Source organism: Saccopteryx bilineata, chromosome 1, assembly GCF_036850765.1.
Source record: "Saccopteryx bilineata isolate mSacBil1 chromosome 1, mSacBil1_pri_phased_curated, whole genome shotgun sequence".
Taxonomy (NCBI): Eukaryota; Metazoa; Chordata; class Mammalia; order Chiroptera; family Emballonuridae; genus Saccopteryx; species Saccopteryx bilineata.
In genome coordinates, this window is record NC_089490.1 from 376,189,921 (window position 1) to 376,209,693 (window position 19,773).

Below are 19,773 nucleotides of genomic sequence, written 5' to 3' on the forward strand. Positions count from 1 at the left end.
TCAACCTGGAACACTGAGGTCACCGGTTCAAAACCCTAGGCTTGTCTGGTCAAGGCACATATGGGAGTTGATGCTTCCTGCTCCTTCCCCCCACCATTTTCTTTCTCTCTCTCTCTCTTTCAAAATGAATAAACAAAAATCTAAATATGGGGAGATGACTTCAGCGTAATGGTGCGGTAGAAAGCGATACCAATAAATCTCCCCCAAAACTCAACAAGATCTTCAACCAGAAACAGAAAAACCTATCCTTGGAGTCTCCAGATGTTTCGCAATACACCCGAAGGTATGGTCGAGCGAAAAATTGGCTAAATATATCATCAAACCCCGAAGGAAATAGGGAGTAAGAAATGCTCCACTTTCCTCACTAACCTTGAAGGGTGGCTTTCACTGGGAACTGAGAATATAGAAACTGAGGCGGGTAAAGGAGGTGAATAGATCCAGACCACGGCAAAAATGGCTGAACCAGGCTGTGGCACAGAGATCCAAGCTGAGGAAAACCTGTGCCTGTGGCAACCCAGTCAATACAAGCTAACACTGGTGCCAAACCCAGACAAAGAAAGACAAGCAGGGCAGCCATTTTCCCCGATCTCCTGGTCCTCGCGCGCAGATAGTGGGCGAGAGATTCCTCCGACTGCCTCAGCAGTGGGCGCTCGTGTTATCCCACAGAGAGGCAGAGTCAGAGCCTTTGTGTGGGCCGAAAGTGGAATCTCCGGGCCGCCCCAGCACCCTGAGGGAGCTGTGCACGGGGAGGGAGTGAGAGCCAATTCCAATGCTGCAACTTTTCCGTGCAGGCGGGGGTTTCACTCAGAGGGTGAGGTGGCTGGCCTGATATCCTGGTCAGCGCGCACGGAGAGAGGGCAAGGGATTCCTACCAGCACCTCAGGAGTGGGAGCCCATGTTATCTCACAGAGGGGCAGAGTCAGGGGCTTTTGTGTGGGCCAAAAGCAGAATCTCGGGCTGCCCAGCACACTGAGGGAGCCACGCACGGGGAGGGAGCAAGAGCCAATTTCAACACTGCAACTTTTCCATGCGGGAGGGGGTTTCACTCAGAGGATGAGACTTCCAGCCTGATATCATGGTCTGCGCACAGATAGTGAGCGAGAGTTTCCTCCAAGCGCACCAGGAGTGGGTGCCCGCCCTTGTTACCAGACAGAGTGGCAGAGCCAGAGGTCTTTGAGTGGGCGGAAGCCCCGCCTGATTATGCTAGCAGCTCTGACTGACTGAGCCTTACCAGAGCCCTGTGTTGAGTGGGAATAGAGTGGGGAGTGGCCAGCTCTTTGAGCCTCTAACTATCCAGGCAGAGGCAGCAGCAACCCCATAACTAAATTATCAGGCTACTAATTGAGGAAAAAAAGACTAGGAGAGAGGCTCCAGGAACACGGACTCCCTCACTGTCGGAGCCTATAAATGCTAATGAGCCTCGACTGCCAACGAGACTGAAGCACAATACATGACATCGCCATAGAGACTTATCAACTGCAAACCTCTACCTGAGCGTGCCAAAGGGGCAGAACCAGGGGTACAGAGTCACTGACCAGGAAGAGGGAGAGAAAAGAAAAAGCAAGAAGATAACCTCTCAAAATCAAGAATAATCTGCAGACTTTATAACCTATCCCATTTTATTATATGTGTTCGTTTCTTTCTCTTATCTTCATTCTTGATTTTTTTTTCTTTTTTTTCTCCTCCAATTTGGTCATTTAACTCTCTGCCGGTCTTACTCTCTCCTCTCCTTAAACTACACTACCCATAAGTGTTACATCTCCCATTATCTTTTCTCTCCTCTTCCTTTCTCTCTATGAGGGTTGCACTCCAAAACCCTTAACTCTCTCTCTCTCTCTCCTCTTTTTTCTTTTTTCTTCTTTTAGTGGTACCCTCTTTTTTTCTCTCTCTCTATCTCTTTCTTTTCTCCCTCTATATTAGTCTCTTCCTTTCTCCTTTATGTCTCCTCTCATTCAAACCTCAATAACGAACAAATTATCTTATCTGGGACTCAAACTTATGTTTGTGGATTTTGGGGGGGTTTTACTTCACCTTTTTAACTCACTAGCAGTGCTCCCTTCCCTGGCTCTCCATTTTATCTAGTTCTTGTTCCATTAAATACAATAGTAATTTTTTAATTTGTCCCCCCATTTTCCTGTTTCCCTCTTATTCCTCTCATCATAACTCTTAGTCAACCAACACTTAAAAGCAAATCATTTTATTCTTGACCCAAATTTTTTCCTTATTTGCTTTTTGTGGATCCATACCACCTTTTTTTTCTGTTTTCTGTTTTGTTTTGTTTTGTTTTTTGCCCCTTTATTACTTCTCCCCAATTCAGGCCCTCCAGTACAGGCATTGTTTGTTCTATTTAGTACAATATAACTCACAGTTCACCACAAAGATTTTTTCAAGAAAGAAGGGACAGGAGAGGAGAGGAAAAAAGGAGGGGGGGAATAATTTCCTTTTTTTTCAATTTTTTATTTTATTTTATTTTTATTTATTTAATTATTTTTTTAAAAACTTCGATTTTTTATTTTTTTAACATTTTATTCTTTATTAAATCTTATTAATACTATCAACAAAACCACCCTCAGATGCCATTAAGGAAGAGAAAATCAAATATCATGGATACAAAAGAAAGAGAGGTAACACAGATAGATGAGGAAAAATCTATGGAGAAAAAATTTAATATATTGGAAACCTTGGAGTTAAATGACAGAAAATTTAAAAATGAAATCCTAAAAATACTCAGATATATACAAGAAAACACAGAAAGGCAATTTAGGGAGCTCAGAAAACAACTCAATGAACACAAAGAATATATTTCCAAGGAAATTGAAACTATAAAAACAAATCAAACAGAGATGAAAAACTCAATACACGAGCTGAAAAATGAGGTAACAAGCTTAGCTAATAGAACAGGCCAGATAGAAGGTAGGATTAGTGAAATAGAAGACAAGCAACTTGAGGCACAACAGAGAGAAGAAAGAGACTCAAAAATTAAAAAAATGAGATAGCCCTACAGGAATTATCTGACTCCACCAAAAAGAATAACATAAGAATAATAGGTATAGCAGAGGGAGAAGAGAGAGAAAATGGAATGGAGAACATAAACAAATAATAGATGAGAACTTCCCAAGCCTGTGGAAAGAACTAAAGCCTCAAATTCAAAAAGTAAACAGAACTCCGAGTTTTATTAACCCCAACAAACCTAATCCAAGGCACATCATAATGAAATTGGCACAAACCAATGGCAAAGAAAAAATTCTCAAGGCAGCCAGGGAAAAGAAGACTACAACATATAAAGGAAGGCCCATTAGATTATCATCCGATTTCTCAACAGAAACTCTACAAGCTAGAAGAGAGTGGACCCCAATATTTAAAGTCCTGAAAGAGAGGAACTTTCAGCCACGAATACTATACCCATCAAAGCTATCCTTCAAATATGAAGGAGAAATAAAAACATTCACAGATACAGAAAAGATGAGGGAATTTATCATCAGAAAACCCCCACTCCAGGAATTACTAAAGGGGGTTCTTCAATCAGATACAAAGAACAAATAAAAAAGAAAGCCACAAGTAAAAGCTCCGAGAAGAACACAATAAAACCAAATTTAAACTGTGATAACAACAAAAAAAAAAGGGGGAGGAGAGGATGGAGATTAACAGTAGCAAAGGACAGTGGAGTGCAAAAGTACTCACAAAATAGTGTGCTACAATGAACAGGGTAGGAACCCTTTTCATTACTTAAAGGTAACCACCATTGAAAAAACCACCACAGAAGCACATGATTTAAAAAAGATAGCAACAGAGGAAAGATGTATGGAATACAACCAATAAAAACAAATGATAGAAAGCTGAAAGAGAAGCATCAAACAAGACACAAAACTAACAGAAAGCAAGATATAAAATGGCAATAGGGAACTCACAAGTATCAATAATTACACTAAATATAATCAGATTAAACTCACCAATAAAAAGGCACAGAGTAGCAGAATGGATTAAAAAAGAAAATCCAACTGTATGCTGCCTACAGGAAACTCATCTAAGTAACAAGGATAAAAACAAATTCAAAGTGAAAGGCTGGAAAACAATACTCCAAGCAAATAACATCCAAAAAAAAGCAGGTGTAGCAATACTCATATCGGATAATGCTGACTACAAGACAGGAAAAGTACTCAGAGACAAAAATGGCCATTTCATAATGGCTAAGGGGAAACTGAATCAAGAAGACATAACAATTCTTAATATATATGCACCAAACCAAGGAGCACCAAAATATATAAGACAGCTACTTATTGATCTTAAAACAAAAACTGACAAAAATACAATCATACTTGGAGACCTCAATACACCGCTGACGGCTCTAGATCGGTCATCCAAACAGAGAATCAACAAAGACATAGTGGCCTTAAACAAAACACTAGAGCACCTGGATATGATAGACATCTACAGGACATTTCATCCCAAAGTGACTGAGTATACATTTTTCTCCAGTGTACATGGATCATTCTCAAGAATTGACCATATGCTGGGCCACAAAAACAACATCAGCAAATTCAGAAAAATTGAAGTTGTACCAAGCATATTTTCTGATCATAAAGCCTTGAAACTAGAATTCAACTGCAAAAAAGAGGAAAAAAATCCCACAAAAATGTGGAAACTAAACAACATACTTTTAAAAAATGAATGGGTTAAAGAAGAAATAATTGCAGAGATCAAAAGATATATACAGACAAATGAAAATGACAATACGACGTATCAGAATCTATGAGATGCAGCAAAAGCAGTGATAAGAGGGAAGTTCATATCACTTCAGGCCTATATGAACAAACAAGAGAGAGCCCAAGTGAATCACTTAACTTCACACCTTAAGGAACTAGAAAAAGAAGAACAAAGACAACCCAAAACCAGCCGAAGAAAGGAGATAATAAAAATCAGAGCAGAAATAAATGAAATAGAGAACAGAAAAACTATAGAAAAAAATTAATAGAACAAGGAGCTGTTCTTTGAAAAGATCAACAAAATTGACAAACCTTTGGCAAGACTTACCAAGGAAAAAAGAGAAAAAACTCATATAAACAAAATCCAAAATGAAAGAGGAGAAATCACCACGAACACCGTAGATATACAAAGAATTATTGTAGAATACTATGAAAAACTTTATGCCACTAAATTCAACAACCTAGAAGAAATGGATAAATTCCTAGAACAATACAACCCTCCTAGACTGAGTCATGAAGAAGCAGAAAGCCTAAACAGACGTATTAGTAGAGAAGAAATAGAAAAAATCATTTAAAACCTCCCCAAAAATAAAAGTCCAGGCCCAGACAGCTATACCAGTGAATTTTATCAAACATTCAAAGAAGACTTGGTTCCTATTCTACTCAAAGTCTTCCAAAAAATTGAAGAAGAAGCAATACTACCAAACACATTTTATGAGGCCAACATAACCCTCATACCAAAACCAGGCAAGGATGGCACAAAAAAAGAAAACTACAGACCAATATCTCTAATGAATACAGATGCTAAAATACTAAACAAAATACTAGCAAATCGAATACAACAACATATTAAAAAAACAATACATCATGATCAAGTGGGATTCATCCCAGAATCTCAAGGATGGTTCAACATACGCAAAACGGTTAACGTAATACACCATATCAACAAAACAAAGAACAAAAACCACATGATCTTATCAATAGACGCAGAAAAGGCTTTCAATAAAATACATCACAATTTTATGTTTAAGACTCTCAACAAAATGGGTATAGAAGGAAAATATCTCAACATGATAAAGGCCAACATCAGCTAACATCATATTAAATGGCACTAAACTGAAGGCTTTCCCCCTTAAATCAGGAACAAGACAGGGTTGTCCATTCTCTCCACTCTTATTTTATGTGGTACTAGAGGTTCTAGCCAGAGCAATCAGACAAGACAAAGAAATAAAAGACATCCATATCGGAAAAGAAGAAGTAAAGGTATCACTTTTTGCAGATGATATGATCCTATACATCAAAAACCCCAAAGAATCCACAAAAAGACTACTAGAAACAATAATCCAGTACAGTAAGGTCGCAGGATACAAAATTAACATACAGAAGTCAATAGCCTTTCTATATGCCAACAATGAAACATTTGAGAACGAACTCAAAAGAATAACCCCCTTCACGATTGCAACAAAAAAAATAAAATACCTAGGAATAAACATAACAAAGAATGTAAAGGACTTATATAATGAAAACTATAAACCATTGTTAAGGAAAGTCGAAAAAGATATAATGAGATGGAAGAATATTCCTTGTTCTTGATTAGGAAGAATAAATATAATCAAGATGGCCATATTACCCAAAGCAATATACAAATTTAATGCAATTCCCATCAAAATTCCAATGACATTTTTTAAAGAAATGGAACAAAAAATCATCAGATTTATATGGAATTATAAAAAACCCCGAATAGCCAAAGTTAATCCTAAAGAAAAAGAATGAAGCTGGGGGCATTACAATACCTGACTTCAAACTATATTATAGGGCCACGACAATCAAAACAGCATGGTATTGGCAGAAAAATAGACACTCAGACCAATGGAACAGAATAGAAAATCCAGAAATAAAACCACATATATATAGTCAAATAATTTTTGATAAAGGGGCCAACAACACACAATGGAGAAAAGAAAGCTTCTTCAATAAATGGTGCTGGGAAAACTGGAAAGCCACATGCAAAAGAATGAAACTGGACTATAGTCTGTCCCCCTGTACTAAAATTAACTCAAAATGGATCAAAGATCTAAACATAAGACCTGAAATAATTAAGTACATAGAAGAAGACATGGGTACTAAACTCATAGACCTGAGTTTTAAAGAGCATTTTATGAATTTGACTGCACAGGCAAGAGAAGTGAAGGCAAAAATTAATGAATGGGACTACATCAGACTAAGAAGTTTTTGCTCAGCAAGAGAAACTGATAACAAAATAAACAGACAGCCAACTAAATGGGAAATGATATTTCAAACAGCAGCTCAGATAAGGGCCTAATATCCAAAATATACAAAGAACTCATAAAACTCAACAACAAACAAACAAACAATCCAATAAAAAAAATGGGAAGAGGACATGAACAGACACTTCTCCCAGGAAGAAATACAAATGGCCAACAGATATATGAAAAGATGTTCATCTTCTTTAGTTATTAGAGAAATGCAAATCAATATTGCAATGAGATACCACCTGACACCTCTTAGATTAACAAGACAGGTAATAGCAAATGTTGGAGAGGCTGTGGAGAAAAAGGAACCCTCATACACTGTTGGTGCGAATGTAAAGTAATACAACCATTATGGAAGAAAGTATGGTGGTTCCTCAAAAAACTGCAAATAGAACTACCTTATGACCCAGCAATCACTCTACTGGGTATATACCCCAAAAACTCAGAAACATTGATACGCAAAGACACATGCAGCCCCATGTTCATTGCAGCATTGTTCACAGTGGCCAGGACATGGAAACAACCAAAAAGCCCATCAATAGATGACTGGATAAAGAAGATGTGGCACATATATACTATGGAATACTACTCAGCCATAAGAAATGATGACATCGGATCATTTACAGCAAAATGGTGGGATCTTGATAACTTTATACGAAGTGAAATAAGTAAATCAGAAAAAACCAGGAACTGCATTATTCCATACGTAGGTGGGACATAAAAGTGAGACTAAGAGACATTGATAAGAGTGTGGTGGTTATGGGGGGAGGGGGGAGAGGGAGAGGGAAAGGGGGAGGGGGAGGGACACAAAGAAAACTAGATAGAAGGTGACAGAGGACAATCTGACTTTGGGGGATGGGTATGCAACATAAGTGAACGACAAGATAACTTGGACATGTTATCTTTGAATATGTGTATCCTGATTTATTGATGTCACCCCATTAAAAAACTAAAATTATAAAAAAGGAAAAAAAATCTATATATATATATATATATATATATATATATATATATATATAGGACCTATGGACATGTTTTGAAAATCTGTACGTTGTATTCATGAAACCCTACGTTTATTTTTGTGTTTACCTCAGCCATTTTGCTTGTTTTTTGCAACTTTGCTATTATTTTGGAAACACATGTAATGCTGCTCATTTTTTAAATCACCATGATTTTGCTTTACAGGCATCACCTCTCTTGTAAAAGGGAAAGATATAAAAGATACACGACCTAGCCCAGCAGAGCAATGTGCACACAAAGAACAGGAGTGGTGGAGCAGGGAGCAGTGTGCACACTGAGCACTTAACCAAATCACTCTCACAGGACATGCATTGCAATCTCTGTTTTCTCAACTCGGTGACAGACTGCCTCTAGCTGTTCAAAGGTGAAGGTTCGACAGCATCTGGGAGGTAAAGGTCTCCATGCCTTCCATTTCTAGGTCATTGGTTAGGGCTCAGATATGGTGACCAAAAAATGTGATCATCTTCACTCATTTATCTTTAAAGCTATCATCACCAGGACTTCTCGGGATCAGAATGTGTTCAGGGACCTGAGAAGAATGTGAAACACTTGAGGCGAATGACTGAGATGATATGCACCAAGGGAACAGATATCCCTGGGTATCACAAGACCTTTATAATGCTCCTGACTCAAGCGTGCCTCCCCCAGATTAACTTGCATATAGAAGCAAAGAATAGTCCATTTCAGCTTGCCGTAAGCCAACACAAAAACTTTCTACAGAGTAATGTCTTTCTGTGTAAAATAGTGTAAGTGCTATCTTGAATTTTAATGTGAACCAAAGAGTAAAATATCCTAATGTAAAAATGAGAAGACAAGTAGATCATTCTGGGAAGACTTGTGTATCATGGTGTCTCAGTCAGGGATATAATGGTGAAAAGGAAACCAGCCAAGGCTCTTGAGCCTTCTCTCTCTGATCAACCAAATCAACCAACGTAGTATTTCCCATCTCTTCTGGGCCCAACTAATGATCAAATAAGAGTCTCCTAATTCTATGCAACTTTTGTGACCGACTGGAAAGGCCAGGTAACAGGTGCCACCAGGGAGAGGTAAGTCTAAGTGTACCGACCTGAAGAGGGGGAAGAAAGGAGCAGGTTTCTAAATGAAAGCTGCACAACAGAGCCCCCAACACTGGTTTGTGTTGGGACGCATAACCCCAATTTGTAAACAGCGGGGTGCATTCAGAGTCTTTTTATACAAGACAAAGACCCAAAATAAAGACCCTGAACATATTGATTCTGCCTGAGAAACATCCCAATTGTCTGGAAAATAGGCAAAGGTAAGAGTGTCTAAGAAACACTAATGAGACTTGCTCCCAGTGAGCGTGGGAGAAGACCAAAGCTGCATGCCAGCGGCTCTGGGTCTAGACCTTGGAAATACCCAGGACCCAGAACAGACCCGCCACTGCATATCATGTCACTTCTTTTCAAAGTATTACCAAGAGGGCAATCCTGGAGTCCAAAGTAGACAGATTTCCTAATACAAGCATAATGAAGGGTCAGAAGCTATTCAGTGAGAGGCCTGGAGTTAATACACTAGAACTTGAGAGCCTGAGGAACTAAAGTCAATCTATCAATATATACAGGGCAGCCAATGATTGATCTTTTCTAAATAACTTTAAAGATGTAGTGATCTAAATTAACTACAAGTAACTTGAAGGTCACGTAGAGTCATAAATATACAGTCAGTAAACTCACTTTTTCCATCATGCCGCCAGTTTGGTTTGGGCTATTAAACCCGAGATCTTTTTTGCTAATATAAATAGAGATTTCTCCAGTGTCTTTACCAGTTTCAAATATCTGAAAAACAAATGTATTCAAAATTAAATGTATGCAAAAAAAATTAAATGCATGCACACACACATATGTACACATATGCATACATATATATACAAACACAAATAGTCCCGGCTTTGCACGGTGGGGAGTCTCCTGCAAGCCATGCATATGAAATCAAGGGCCTCCTGTAGAAACACGTGCACATAACTTGCAATGAAAATCAACAGGATGAAAATAGCATAGGGAAAGTCCCTTGTTTCTCCTTGTGGTTTCCATTTCTTTACACTGACCAGCATTCCCCACAATCTTAAAAGAGATGGAAATGGACATTAACAGGGGAATCACTGATGACACTGGGTGCTTCAGTGTGGCAAGCATCGGAGAAAGGTCAGCTAGCGACCAACTAACTAGCTCATTTCATTCTTCTTGAAAAACACAAAATATGTGAGGAATGATTGATTTCTATGTAAAATATATATCAGTGTACAGGTTGTCTTTTGAGCCACTAAAAGGAAATTCAACCTGACAGGTTTATTGCATAACAGTATGACAAAAGCCATCCATTTTAACTGCATGTATGCAACAAGTGGTTGAGAAACGAGATAAAATTCATAACGTTGTATTATGCAATTATGCAATAGTCGCTGAAAAATAAATGCTCGCAGACATTCTGGTCAAAAGCATCCAAATAAACCAGTCTCATCCAGCAATATATGAAAAAATCATACACCATGATCAAGTGGGATTTATTCTGGGAGGCAAGCTGGTACAATATTTGCAAATCACACAATGTGATTCATCACATAAACAAAAGGAAGGAGAAAAACCATATGATAATTTCAATAGATGCAGAAAAAGCATTTGATAAAATCCAGCACCCATTCATGATCAAAACTCTGAGCAAAGGGGGAATACAGGGAACATATCTCAACATGACAAAGGCCATCTATGACAAACCCACAGCCAACATCATACTCAATGGGCAAAAATTAAAACCAATCCCCTTAAGATCAGGAACAAGGCAGGGGTGCCCTTTCACCACTCTTATTTACCATAGTCCTGGAAGTCCTAGCCACAGCAATCAGACAAGAAGAAGAAATGAAAGGCATCCAAATTGGAAAAGAAGAAGTAAAACTATCATTATTTGCAGATGATATGATATTGTATATAGAAAACCCTAAAGCAGGGGTCCCCAAACTTTTTACACAGGGGGCCAGTTCACTGTCCCTCAGACCATTGGAGGGCCAAACTATAAAAAAAAACTATGAACAAATCCCTATACACACTACACATATCTTATTTTAAAGTAAAAAAAAAAATGGGAACAATTACAATATTTAAAATAAAGAACAAGTAAATTAAAATCAACAAACTGACCAGTATGTCAATGGGAACTATGCTCCTCTCACTGACCACCAATGAAAGAGGTGCCCCTTCCGGAAGTGCGGTGGGGGCTGGATAAATGGCCTCAGGGGCCACATGCGGCCTGCAGGCTGTAGTTTGGAGACCCCTGCCCTAAAGTCTCAGTCAAAAAACTACTGGACCTTAGTGAAAAAACTACTGGACCTCTAAGCAAGGTGGGAGGATATAAAATTAATATTCAGAAATCAGAGGTATTTTTATACACCAACAATGAACTGTCAGAAAGAGAAATTAAGGAAACAATCCCCTTCACTATTGCAACCAAAAAAATAAAGTACCTAGGAGTAAATTTAACCAAGAAGATTAAAGACTTGTACTCGGAAAATTATAAAACATTGATAAAAGAAATCAAGGAAGATACAAACAAGTGGAAGCATATATCATGCTCATAGTTAGGAAGAATAAACATCATATAAATGTCTATATTACCCAAAGCAATTTATAAGTTCAATGAAATACCAATTAAATTACCAATGACATATTTCAAAAATATAGAACACATATTCCAAAAATTTATATGGAATTAAAAAGAACACAAATAGCCTCAGCAATCTTAAAAAGGAAGAATAAAGCGGGAGGTATCACACTTCCTGATATCAAGTTATACTACAAGGCCATTGTACTCAAAACAGCCTGGTACTGGCATAAGAACAGGCATATAGATCAATGGAACAGAACAGAGAACCCAGAAATAAACCCACAGCTTTATGAGCAAGTGATATTTGACAAAGGAGGTAAGAGCATACAATGGAGTAAAGACAGCCTCTTTAACAAATGGTGTTGGGAAAATTGGACATCTACCTGCAAAAAAAATGAAACTAGACCACCAACTTACACCATTCACAAAAATAAACTCAAAATGGATAAAAGACTTAAATGTAAACCGTGAAACCATAAGCATCTTAGAAGAAAACAGAGGCAGTAAGCTCTCCGACATCTCTCGCAGTGATATATTTGCTGATTTATCTCCACAGGCAAGTGAAATAAAAGACAGGATAAACAAATGGGACCATATCAAACTGAAAAGCTTCTGCACAGCTAAAGACAATAAGAACAATGCTTTGAGACTGTTTTATTTTATTTATTTTTTATTGTTGTTAGCACTATTTTAAATTAATTTTAATGGGCTGACATTGATAAACCAGATAGAAGGTGACGGAAGACAATTTGACTTTGGGTGATGGGTATGCAACATAATCAAATGTCAAAATAATCTGAAGATGTTTTCTCTGAACATATGTACCCTGATTTATCAATGTCACCTGCCTGACGAGGCTGTGGCACAGTAGATAGAGCGTCAGACTGGGATGCAGAAGACCCAGGTTCGAGACCCCAAGGTCGCCAGCTTGAGCGCAGGTTCATCCGGTTTGAGCAAGGCTCACCAGCTTGGAACCAAGGTCGCTGGCTTGAGCAAAGGGTCACTCGGTCTGCTGTAGCCCCACAGTCAAGGCACACATGAGAAAGCAATCAATGAACAACTAAAATGCCACAACAAAACGTTGATGATTCTCATCTCTCTCCCTCCCTGTCTATCCCCATCTATCCTTCTCTCTGACTCTCTCTCTGTCTCTGACAAAACAAAATAAAAATAAATAAATAAAAAAAATAATAATTAATCCTTACCTGGTTTGGGAAACACTGGGCTTTAGTAGCATAGCACTTCCTCAGGCTGTAGACCAATAAAATCCCAATTTTTATTAAAAATTAAGGATTAAAAAGAAATAAGGAGAACTAGTGTTCAAGAACTGTAGGTTTTTCTCCTCTTAGAGCTTTTCTTTTTACTGATAGTCCAGGGGCGGAGAGGTGTACAGCTGTCCACTTATGGTCATATTGCACATACTGTAATATCTGTTATTACCAGGGGTTGTTTTAAATCTCTTTACTGAGTAGAGATACAGAACAGGAAACAGTTCCGAGCAGGAAACCTCTCTGCTTTTGCAAGGAACTTTGTAAACCTAACCATGGCCAGCAAAGCTATGGAAAACCAAGTAGGAAGAGACTCTTACTGTCTCAGCCATCACAGCAGACAGACATTAAGTGATGATGATGGTCACAATTCTAGGCCACATGCGTTCTGCAAGGTTAATGTTGACAAAAGCTTCGTTTGAGGAACTTATTGATGTTCCTTTGTCAAGACTTGCTAGACATGAAATCAGAGTGCAGCAAATTACATTCTAGAAAACGGGAGTGTGAGGGCTAACGGCCAAACTGAGAAAGCGAACCGGACTGGGCCATCGCTGGCAGCATCAACCGCCCCTGCTTTCCCCGACCCTGCTAATGAGTCTTCCTTTCTATATCTAGAAAATTGTCCTCAAAAATGAAACAGGTGTTTTAATGCTTAGCGAAAAGTTTAGGTGTTGAAGTGAAAGAAGGCTGCCCTCCATTATTCATTCATATAAAGATTTTTTTTTCTGTATTCCTACAGAAATAAAAATTCCTGTGAGCCTGACCTGTGGTGGCGCAGTGGATAAAGTGTCAACCTGGAAATGCTGAGGTTGCCGGTTCAAAACCCTGGGCTTGCCTGGTCAAGGCACATATGGGAGTTGATGCTTCCTGCTCCTCCCCCCTTCTCTCTCTCTCTCTCTCTCTCTCTCTCTCCATAATGAATAAATAAAAATCTTAAAAAAAAAAAAAAGCTTAAAAAAAATTCCTGTGAGAGTCTGCTATTCTTAAGGCCCAACTTTGGTTTCTAAGGTTTGTATTACTATGCCCATTTTTTAAAATCCAAGTGTTATATTTACTTCTTTCTTCCTTTGCACACGAAGTATTTTGATTTCTACTGTCCGATGTCTAAACAAAGAGAGCTGTGTAAACAGAGTTTCTATGGCTGACTGGATATACGAAAGTGAGAGATAGTCTACACCTTTATTTTCCTGCTGCCTGCTCCCTGACTTAAGAAAAACCGACTGTTGCATTAGCTTCCCAGTTGCTCTCTGCGTAGCCTCCCCTCCCCACAGCTCTAAATCGCGGGCTCAGCCTTGCAGCTGGGTGAGGTAAAAGGCCCACTGAGGCTAGTCTGGGGTCCCAAGGAGTAAGGTAATAGACCCCCAATTTTTTTTCATTATCCAGAACCTCTTGAAAAACATGCTAGCTAAATGTCTACTGAGGAACATACCTACAGATAGGAATTAACTTCTATGTCCTTAGTTATGCAAAGCACAGAGTTTTAAAGGAGAAGTGTTTGCCATAAACTACAGGCTTTTTACTTTCATTCATGTCAATAGTGCCATTTCTTGAGCAAGATGAAGATGGATTCATAGCAATGTTTCATCTTAATGGTGTTAATTGATTCATTCATTCATCAAATATTTATTGAGTTCATAGCATGTGCCAAGCACTGCTCAGGAGCTTACGGTAGACCAAGTAACAGAACAAGAAAAGAAATCACAGAACATGGGCCATGCACAGCAGGTCTGTGAGGCCTGAAGTTTATACAGTTTGGAGGGCCTTCTTCACAAAATAATGCAAAATTCTGAAGAGGAAACTACCTACAAAATATTTATTTAAAATGAATAAAGATATCACAATAATTTACACATATTATAAAACTCACATAATAAAAATGTTACAAAATTCAGAAAAAGTCACAAAATATTTTTGTTAACTAGCTATCCATTGTACATATTTTAGCTGAACTGTAAAAAATTTTTTAATTGATTTTGGAAAGAGAGGAGTGGGAGTGAGACAGAATCATTGATATGTTCCTGTGTGCACCCTGACTGGGGATCAAACCCATAACCTTCAGATATCCAGAGAAAGCTCAAACCAATCGAGTAATCTAGCCAGGGCTGAATTGTCTTTGATCACCTCTTTATATGGTAATTTTATATTATTTCTATAAAGAGAGAAAGAATAGAAAAATAATTCCATATTCCTTCTTGCATGATTAATCAACAATATTTTTTATTATTGATTACAAAAACCCTTGACTTCATAACTTTGTCATTTCATAAAAATATTCTAGGATTGATATCAAGTTCGGGAAAACCTTAATCAGATTTCTTTGAAATATGCACTATAAGATATGGAAGAATGTCTCACACCTTAGTTGGTTTTGCTTATTTCACATCATGTTTTTCCTCCAACACCCATATACTTTTGGTGTCAGGCACAGTCAGAAAGCAACACTATGGCCAGCAGGAACCAGGATGGTGAGCACTACTGGAGCTATACAGCGAGGTGACTGCAGACCACTAATTACCTTCTACTATGCCCAACTCAATTCCCCCTTTTCCAGAGCTAAAAAATGCCTGTAGTGACTTCGACCATATGGAAAAGCTTGACATGAGAGGAAGTTGAAGTGGGAACAGACAATGGTCTCAAAGAATTATAATAAAAATATATTATGTTTTTGAATTTTACAGAAACACGCAGGCATGTGTACGCATTCTGAGGGCCTCATGCAAGAAAGGGGCCCGAAGCTGAAGTGTCATTAGCGTCATGAGACATGTACCTCTGGGGGTTTTCAAGGTGCTAAGTGCTATGCAGCGAAGAAAAATACAGCAGGGCAGGGAATCTAGGGTGTGGTATCAGGGAGTGGAATGGGTGTGTCAGCCACCATATGAAGCAGGTGATCAGAATAGGCCTTCAAGAGAGGGCAGATCTGAGCAAAGACTTAACGGTGAGAAAGTACGCTAGGCAGGCAGTTGGCAGAAGGGCGCTGCAGGCAGAAGGGGCCACTAGAACAAAGACACCAGGACAGGGATGTGCCAGCGTGTTCCAGGAGATCCGAGGAGACCAGTGTGATGGCAGCAGCGTGATAGAGTCAGAGAATAACTGGAGATCTGAGGGTTCAGGGGTCGACAGCAAAATGGGGAGTTTTTGCAGGATTTAAAACAGAGCAGTAACAGGGCTTAACTTACATTTTTTAAAGGATCATTGTGGCTGATGGGCAGAGAATAGACTACAAGGAGTAAAGGTCATACAAACGGTGGATAATAGTGACTCAAACCAAAGTGTTATGTTTACATATTATGCACAATGAGCATGGTGAAAAACAGTCCACTTCTATTGTTCACCACAGAGTAATATTAGTTGCTTTCTTTATTGATTAGCAAGATTGGGAAATCACATTTGTAGCTAATCTAATATTTCTGAAACAGGATGTCTACATCTATGGGTGTAAATAAATCAGACTAAATAACTGTTCATATGCAGTATTTGTGAAGACAGAAACACATCAACGAAATACTAAAAGAATTTATTTCATAGAGACAGTGACCGAAACTTAACTTGTATGAGGAAAGACGACCTAAACGGGGAGTTTTGAGGTAACATGGCTCTTTGATGAGTTTGTGTGGCATCAAGCTTATGACATCATTTAAGGATGTGGATAAGGTCTAGTTCGGTGCTATTATCCAGCCTTTAATGTTCGAGTCTGGTTAAGGGCACACTGTGGGGGAGCAGCAAGCTATTCCCAAACTCTCTGTAACTGCCAGGCAGACCACCCTGGAAGCTCTCTGTGCGTGAGCGGAAGGCCAAACACCTAAGCTTCAAAATGGCTCAGGATGCAATGCTGTCAAGAGGCAATAATAGGAAAATGACAGTGCAGTGTGTTGCCCAAAGTTGGATGCTGAACAGTAACAGGATTTACTACTAGAGATCTGATGAAGAAAAGGAATATAAAACAGTAACCCAAAACTATTTTGCATATTCCAGGTGGGTATAATTAAATATGGAGAAATAAGGTTAACTCACACTTTGTCTTGGATTAGGGTTTCCAGAAAACAGACTCTGAGGCCAAGATTTACTTTCTGGAAGTTTCCCAGGGAGCATTCTCAGGAGCCACAGTGACTGGGGAGGGAGGGAGGGAAGCAGGACTGGGCAGGGGGAGGGGGCTGCTGTGCAGTTGCAGCAGAGGCCTCTGGGGGGAGCTCTAGAGCAGGGATGGCCCTTCAGAGTTCCTCAGAATGGAAGCCAGGAGCCATGCCTTTGTACCAGACAACAACCAAATGCTAGATGCAGGTTGCTCTCAGAATGAGCAGCTCCTTTACACCAAGGGCAATAGTCTAAGAAGGACGTAGCTGTGACAATGAGAGGGTAGGTGTCTTAGTCCTGAAGAGGGAATCCTGACAGTGCAACATGGCAGCCGCTACGTGCACAGTCATCCAGAGCGCAGGACGCTCTGTCACACACGCTCAACCACTCAACGCTCAGAGCAACCCGATTTTACAGGTGAGTCCCAAGACGGTTAAGTGACTCAATCTGGGCAGATCTATTCATAGAGGCAGGGAGAACTTTAAAAATCAAGTCCTATGATTGTTTTTCAGCTTTATGGAGACATAACTGACATATTACATTGTATAAGTTTAAGGTATACAACATGTTCATTTGATATATTTATATATTGCAAAATGACTACCAGCGTTAGCTGACACTTCCATTATGTTACCTAGTTATCATTTCTTTTTCTGTGCTGAGAACATTTAAGATCTACTCTTTTAACAGCTTCCAGGTGTGCAATACAGTATTGCCGATGATCATCACGGTGCCGCGCATGAGATTCCCAGAATCCACTCGTCCACAACTGCAAGTTTGTGCCCTTTGGTCAACATCTCCCCATCTCCTGTACCCCCTCACCCTAGAACCACCATTCTACCCTGTTTCTACAAATTTATTTTATTTTTTTTACCTAAGTCAAGGAACATGAAAGTTAAATAATAAAATATTTTTCTTATGTAAAACACTAATTAGTAATATTTTTGGCTAATTAAAAAAAAAACCTTTACCCAATCAGAATTCAATGTTATCTTTGGAGAGAGAAAATCAACTCTAACTGAATAAAAATTATATATACATTAAATCAAATAAATGTATTGTACTATATTAGTTTTTTCACTTTACAAACTTTCAAGATAGTTTTAAGAATACCCACATTTTATATATATTTAACAAATGTATAATACATCATATATCAAACAGTAAACATGTCTAACTTTAATGTTTAGATAAGGTAATAATAACATAGCAAATCTTAAAATTACGGGATTCAGGCAGTGAAAATCAAGTAATGAATTAGTATGTTACTATAGTACATACAAGAAAAAGTGTTTAATGCTTAACAGGATGAGGATGTCTTTAAATACCATCTAACACATAAGGAGCCAGTATACATAGTTTGTCCCAATGAAAACAAATTATATAATTGTTAAATTTCATCAATCTAAATGACACCTGGATCAAAAATCAAGTAACATTTTTTTAAAGCCCAGAAAACATGTACATAACAGAATAATTTATTTTAAAAGAGGCATTTTGAATGTCCTCTGTAAGGTGTGGCAGAACCCCCCCCCCCCCCGTTTAGATGTTCAGGGGGTCTCTGTCTGCGGGAGAGGATTTTAGGGGTGGGCCGGAAGAGTGCCCCATCATCTCCCCCACACCTTACCAATACCTGGAATTCCAGCTGAGGATTTACTCCTTTGTCATAATTAAAACACCACAGAGAAAATGATATTCAGCCTTATTGGTTATTGACCCTCTGAGGGTGTGATTTTCAGTCCTAGCTCTCTGGAATCCCTCAGAGGACCTGGGGTCAGAGTGGCTGGTGGCTAGGGCGTGGGAGTGAGGGCGTTAGTCCCGAGCAGGAGATTAAAACTGTGCGTGAGGCTGTGGGGCCGCCACCTTCCTGGCTTCGAACAGGGTAGTTCTTACTTTCATTTACTTAATATGGTAGATTCCAAGAAAACACTTTGATCTAAGAAAAAAAAAATTTAATTCTCTTAGCTGGAAAGAAAGTGTGGCATGCCTATTTCCTAAGTGCAAGTTTTGAAAGAAAAGGTGGCAATGAGAATTTGGGTACCTGACAGCCTGAATTGGGGGTTGCTGGTCAGAGCTGAGGAAGAGCCATGAGAGGCCAAGAATGAAGACCCTGTTAGATGGCCCTCATCAGCTTCGCCGTCACCCTGGGAGTGGGTCTGCGTTCCCCCCCTTTAAGCATTTAAAGGTATATTCATTGTTTTGTTGTAATTTTTTAAATGTCTCTCCCCCATCCTATTTTTCTGTGTCTATTAACGGAGTAAAAATTTCAAAAACAAGGCGAATAGTTCTGCAAAAATATTCTTTTTGTATCTAATTACAATTCTCACTAAATTCAATACATGAAAATGTTCAAAGCTATCTAGAAGATAGTGGCAAAGTGAATTTACTGACATGATATATCCTAAGCTAAGTAATTTTAATATGCCTTTTATAAATGAGAATATCTCAAGGAAAAATAGAATGAAGAGCTCATTTTGTCTAAATTAATTTAAGGCCTAAATTTATATTTAATTGGAATTAAAACACCAGGTATATAGGTCTTGTGTGTAGCTGAGTCTAATATGATGTATAACATACCAGAACATGGTAAATAAAAATCTTTGAAACTTCCTGGGCTTAATATATTTCTTCTCATAGAAAGTAAAGGCTTTTGTTTCTTTTTTTTTTTTTTAATGAGAAAAACATGCTCATATTCACTAAATTCTATATTACTGGGGGAAATAAACATTACGGGATTATGCATGAACTGAATCGTCAGACTTCCCCAAATTCTTAGCCTCGGAGGTCAGATAGTCATCTTTAAATAGAGCATATGTTTTTAAC

At 38.7% G+C, this 19,773-nt stretch overlaps 1 protein-coding gene across 1 annotated transcript in view; it reads right to left on the reverse strand.

Moving 5' to 3' along the window:
• Positions 1 to 19,773, reverse strand: part of DCDC1 (doublecortin domain containing 1) — a 433,887-nt gene that overhangs the window by 221,024 nt on the left and 193,090 nt on the right. Inside the window, 1 exon segment of the mRNA XM_066253876.1 lies at positions 9,691 to 9,792. Coding sequence (XP_066109973.1) covers positions 9,691 to 9,792 — 102 coding nt within the window.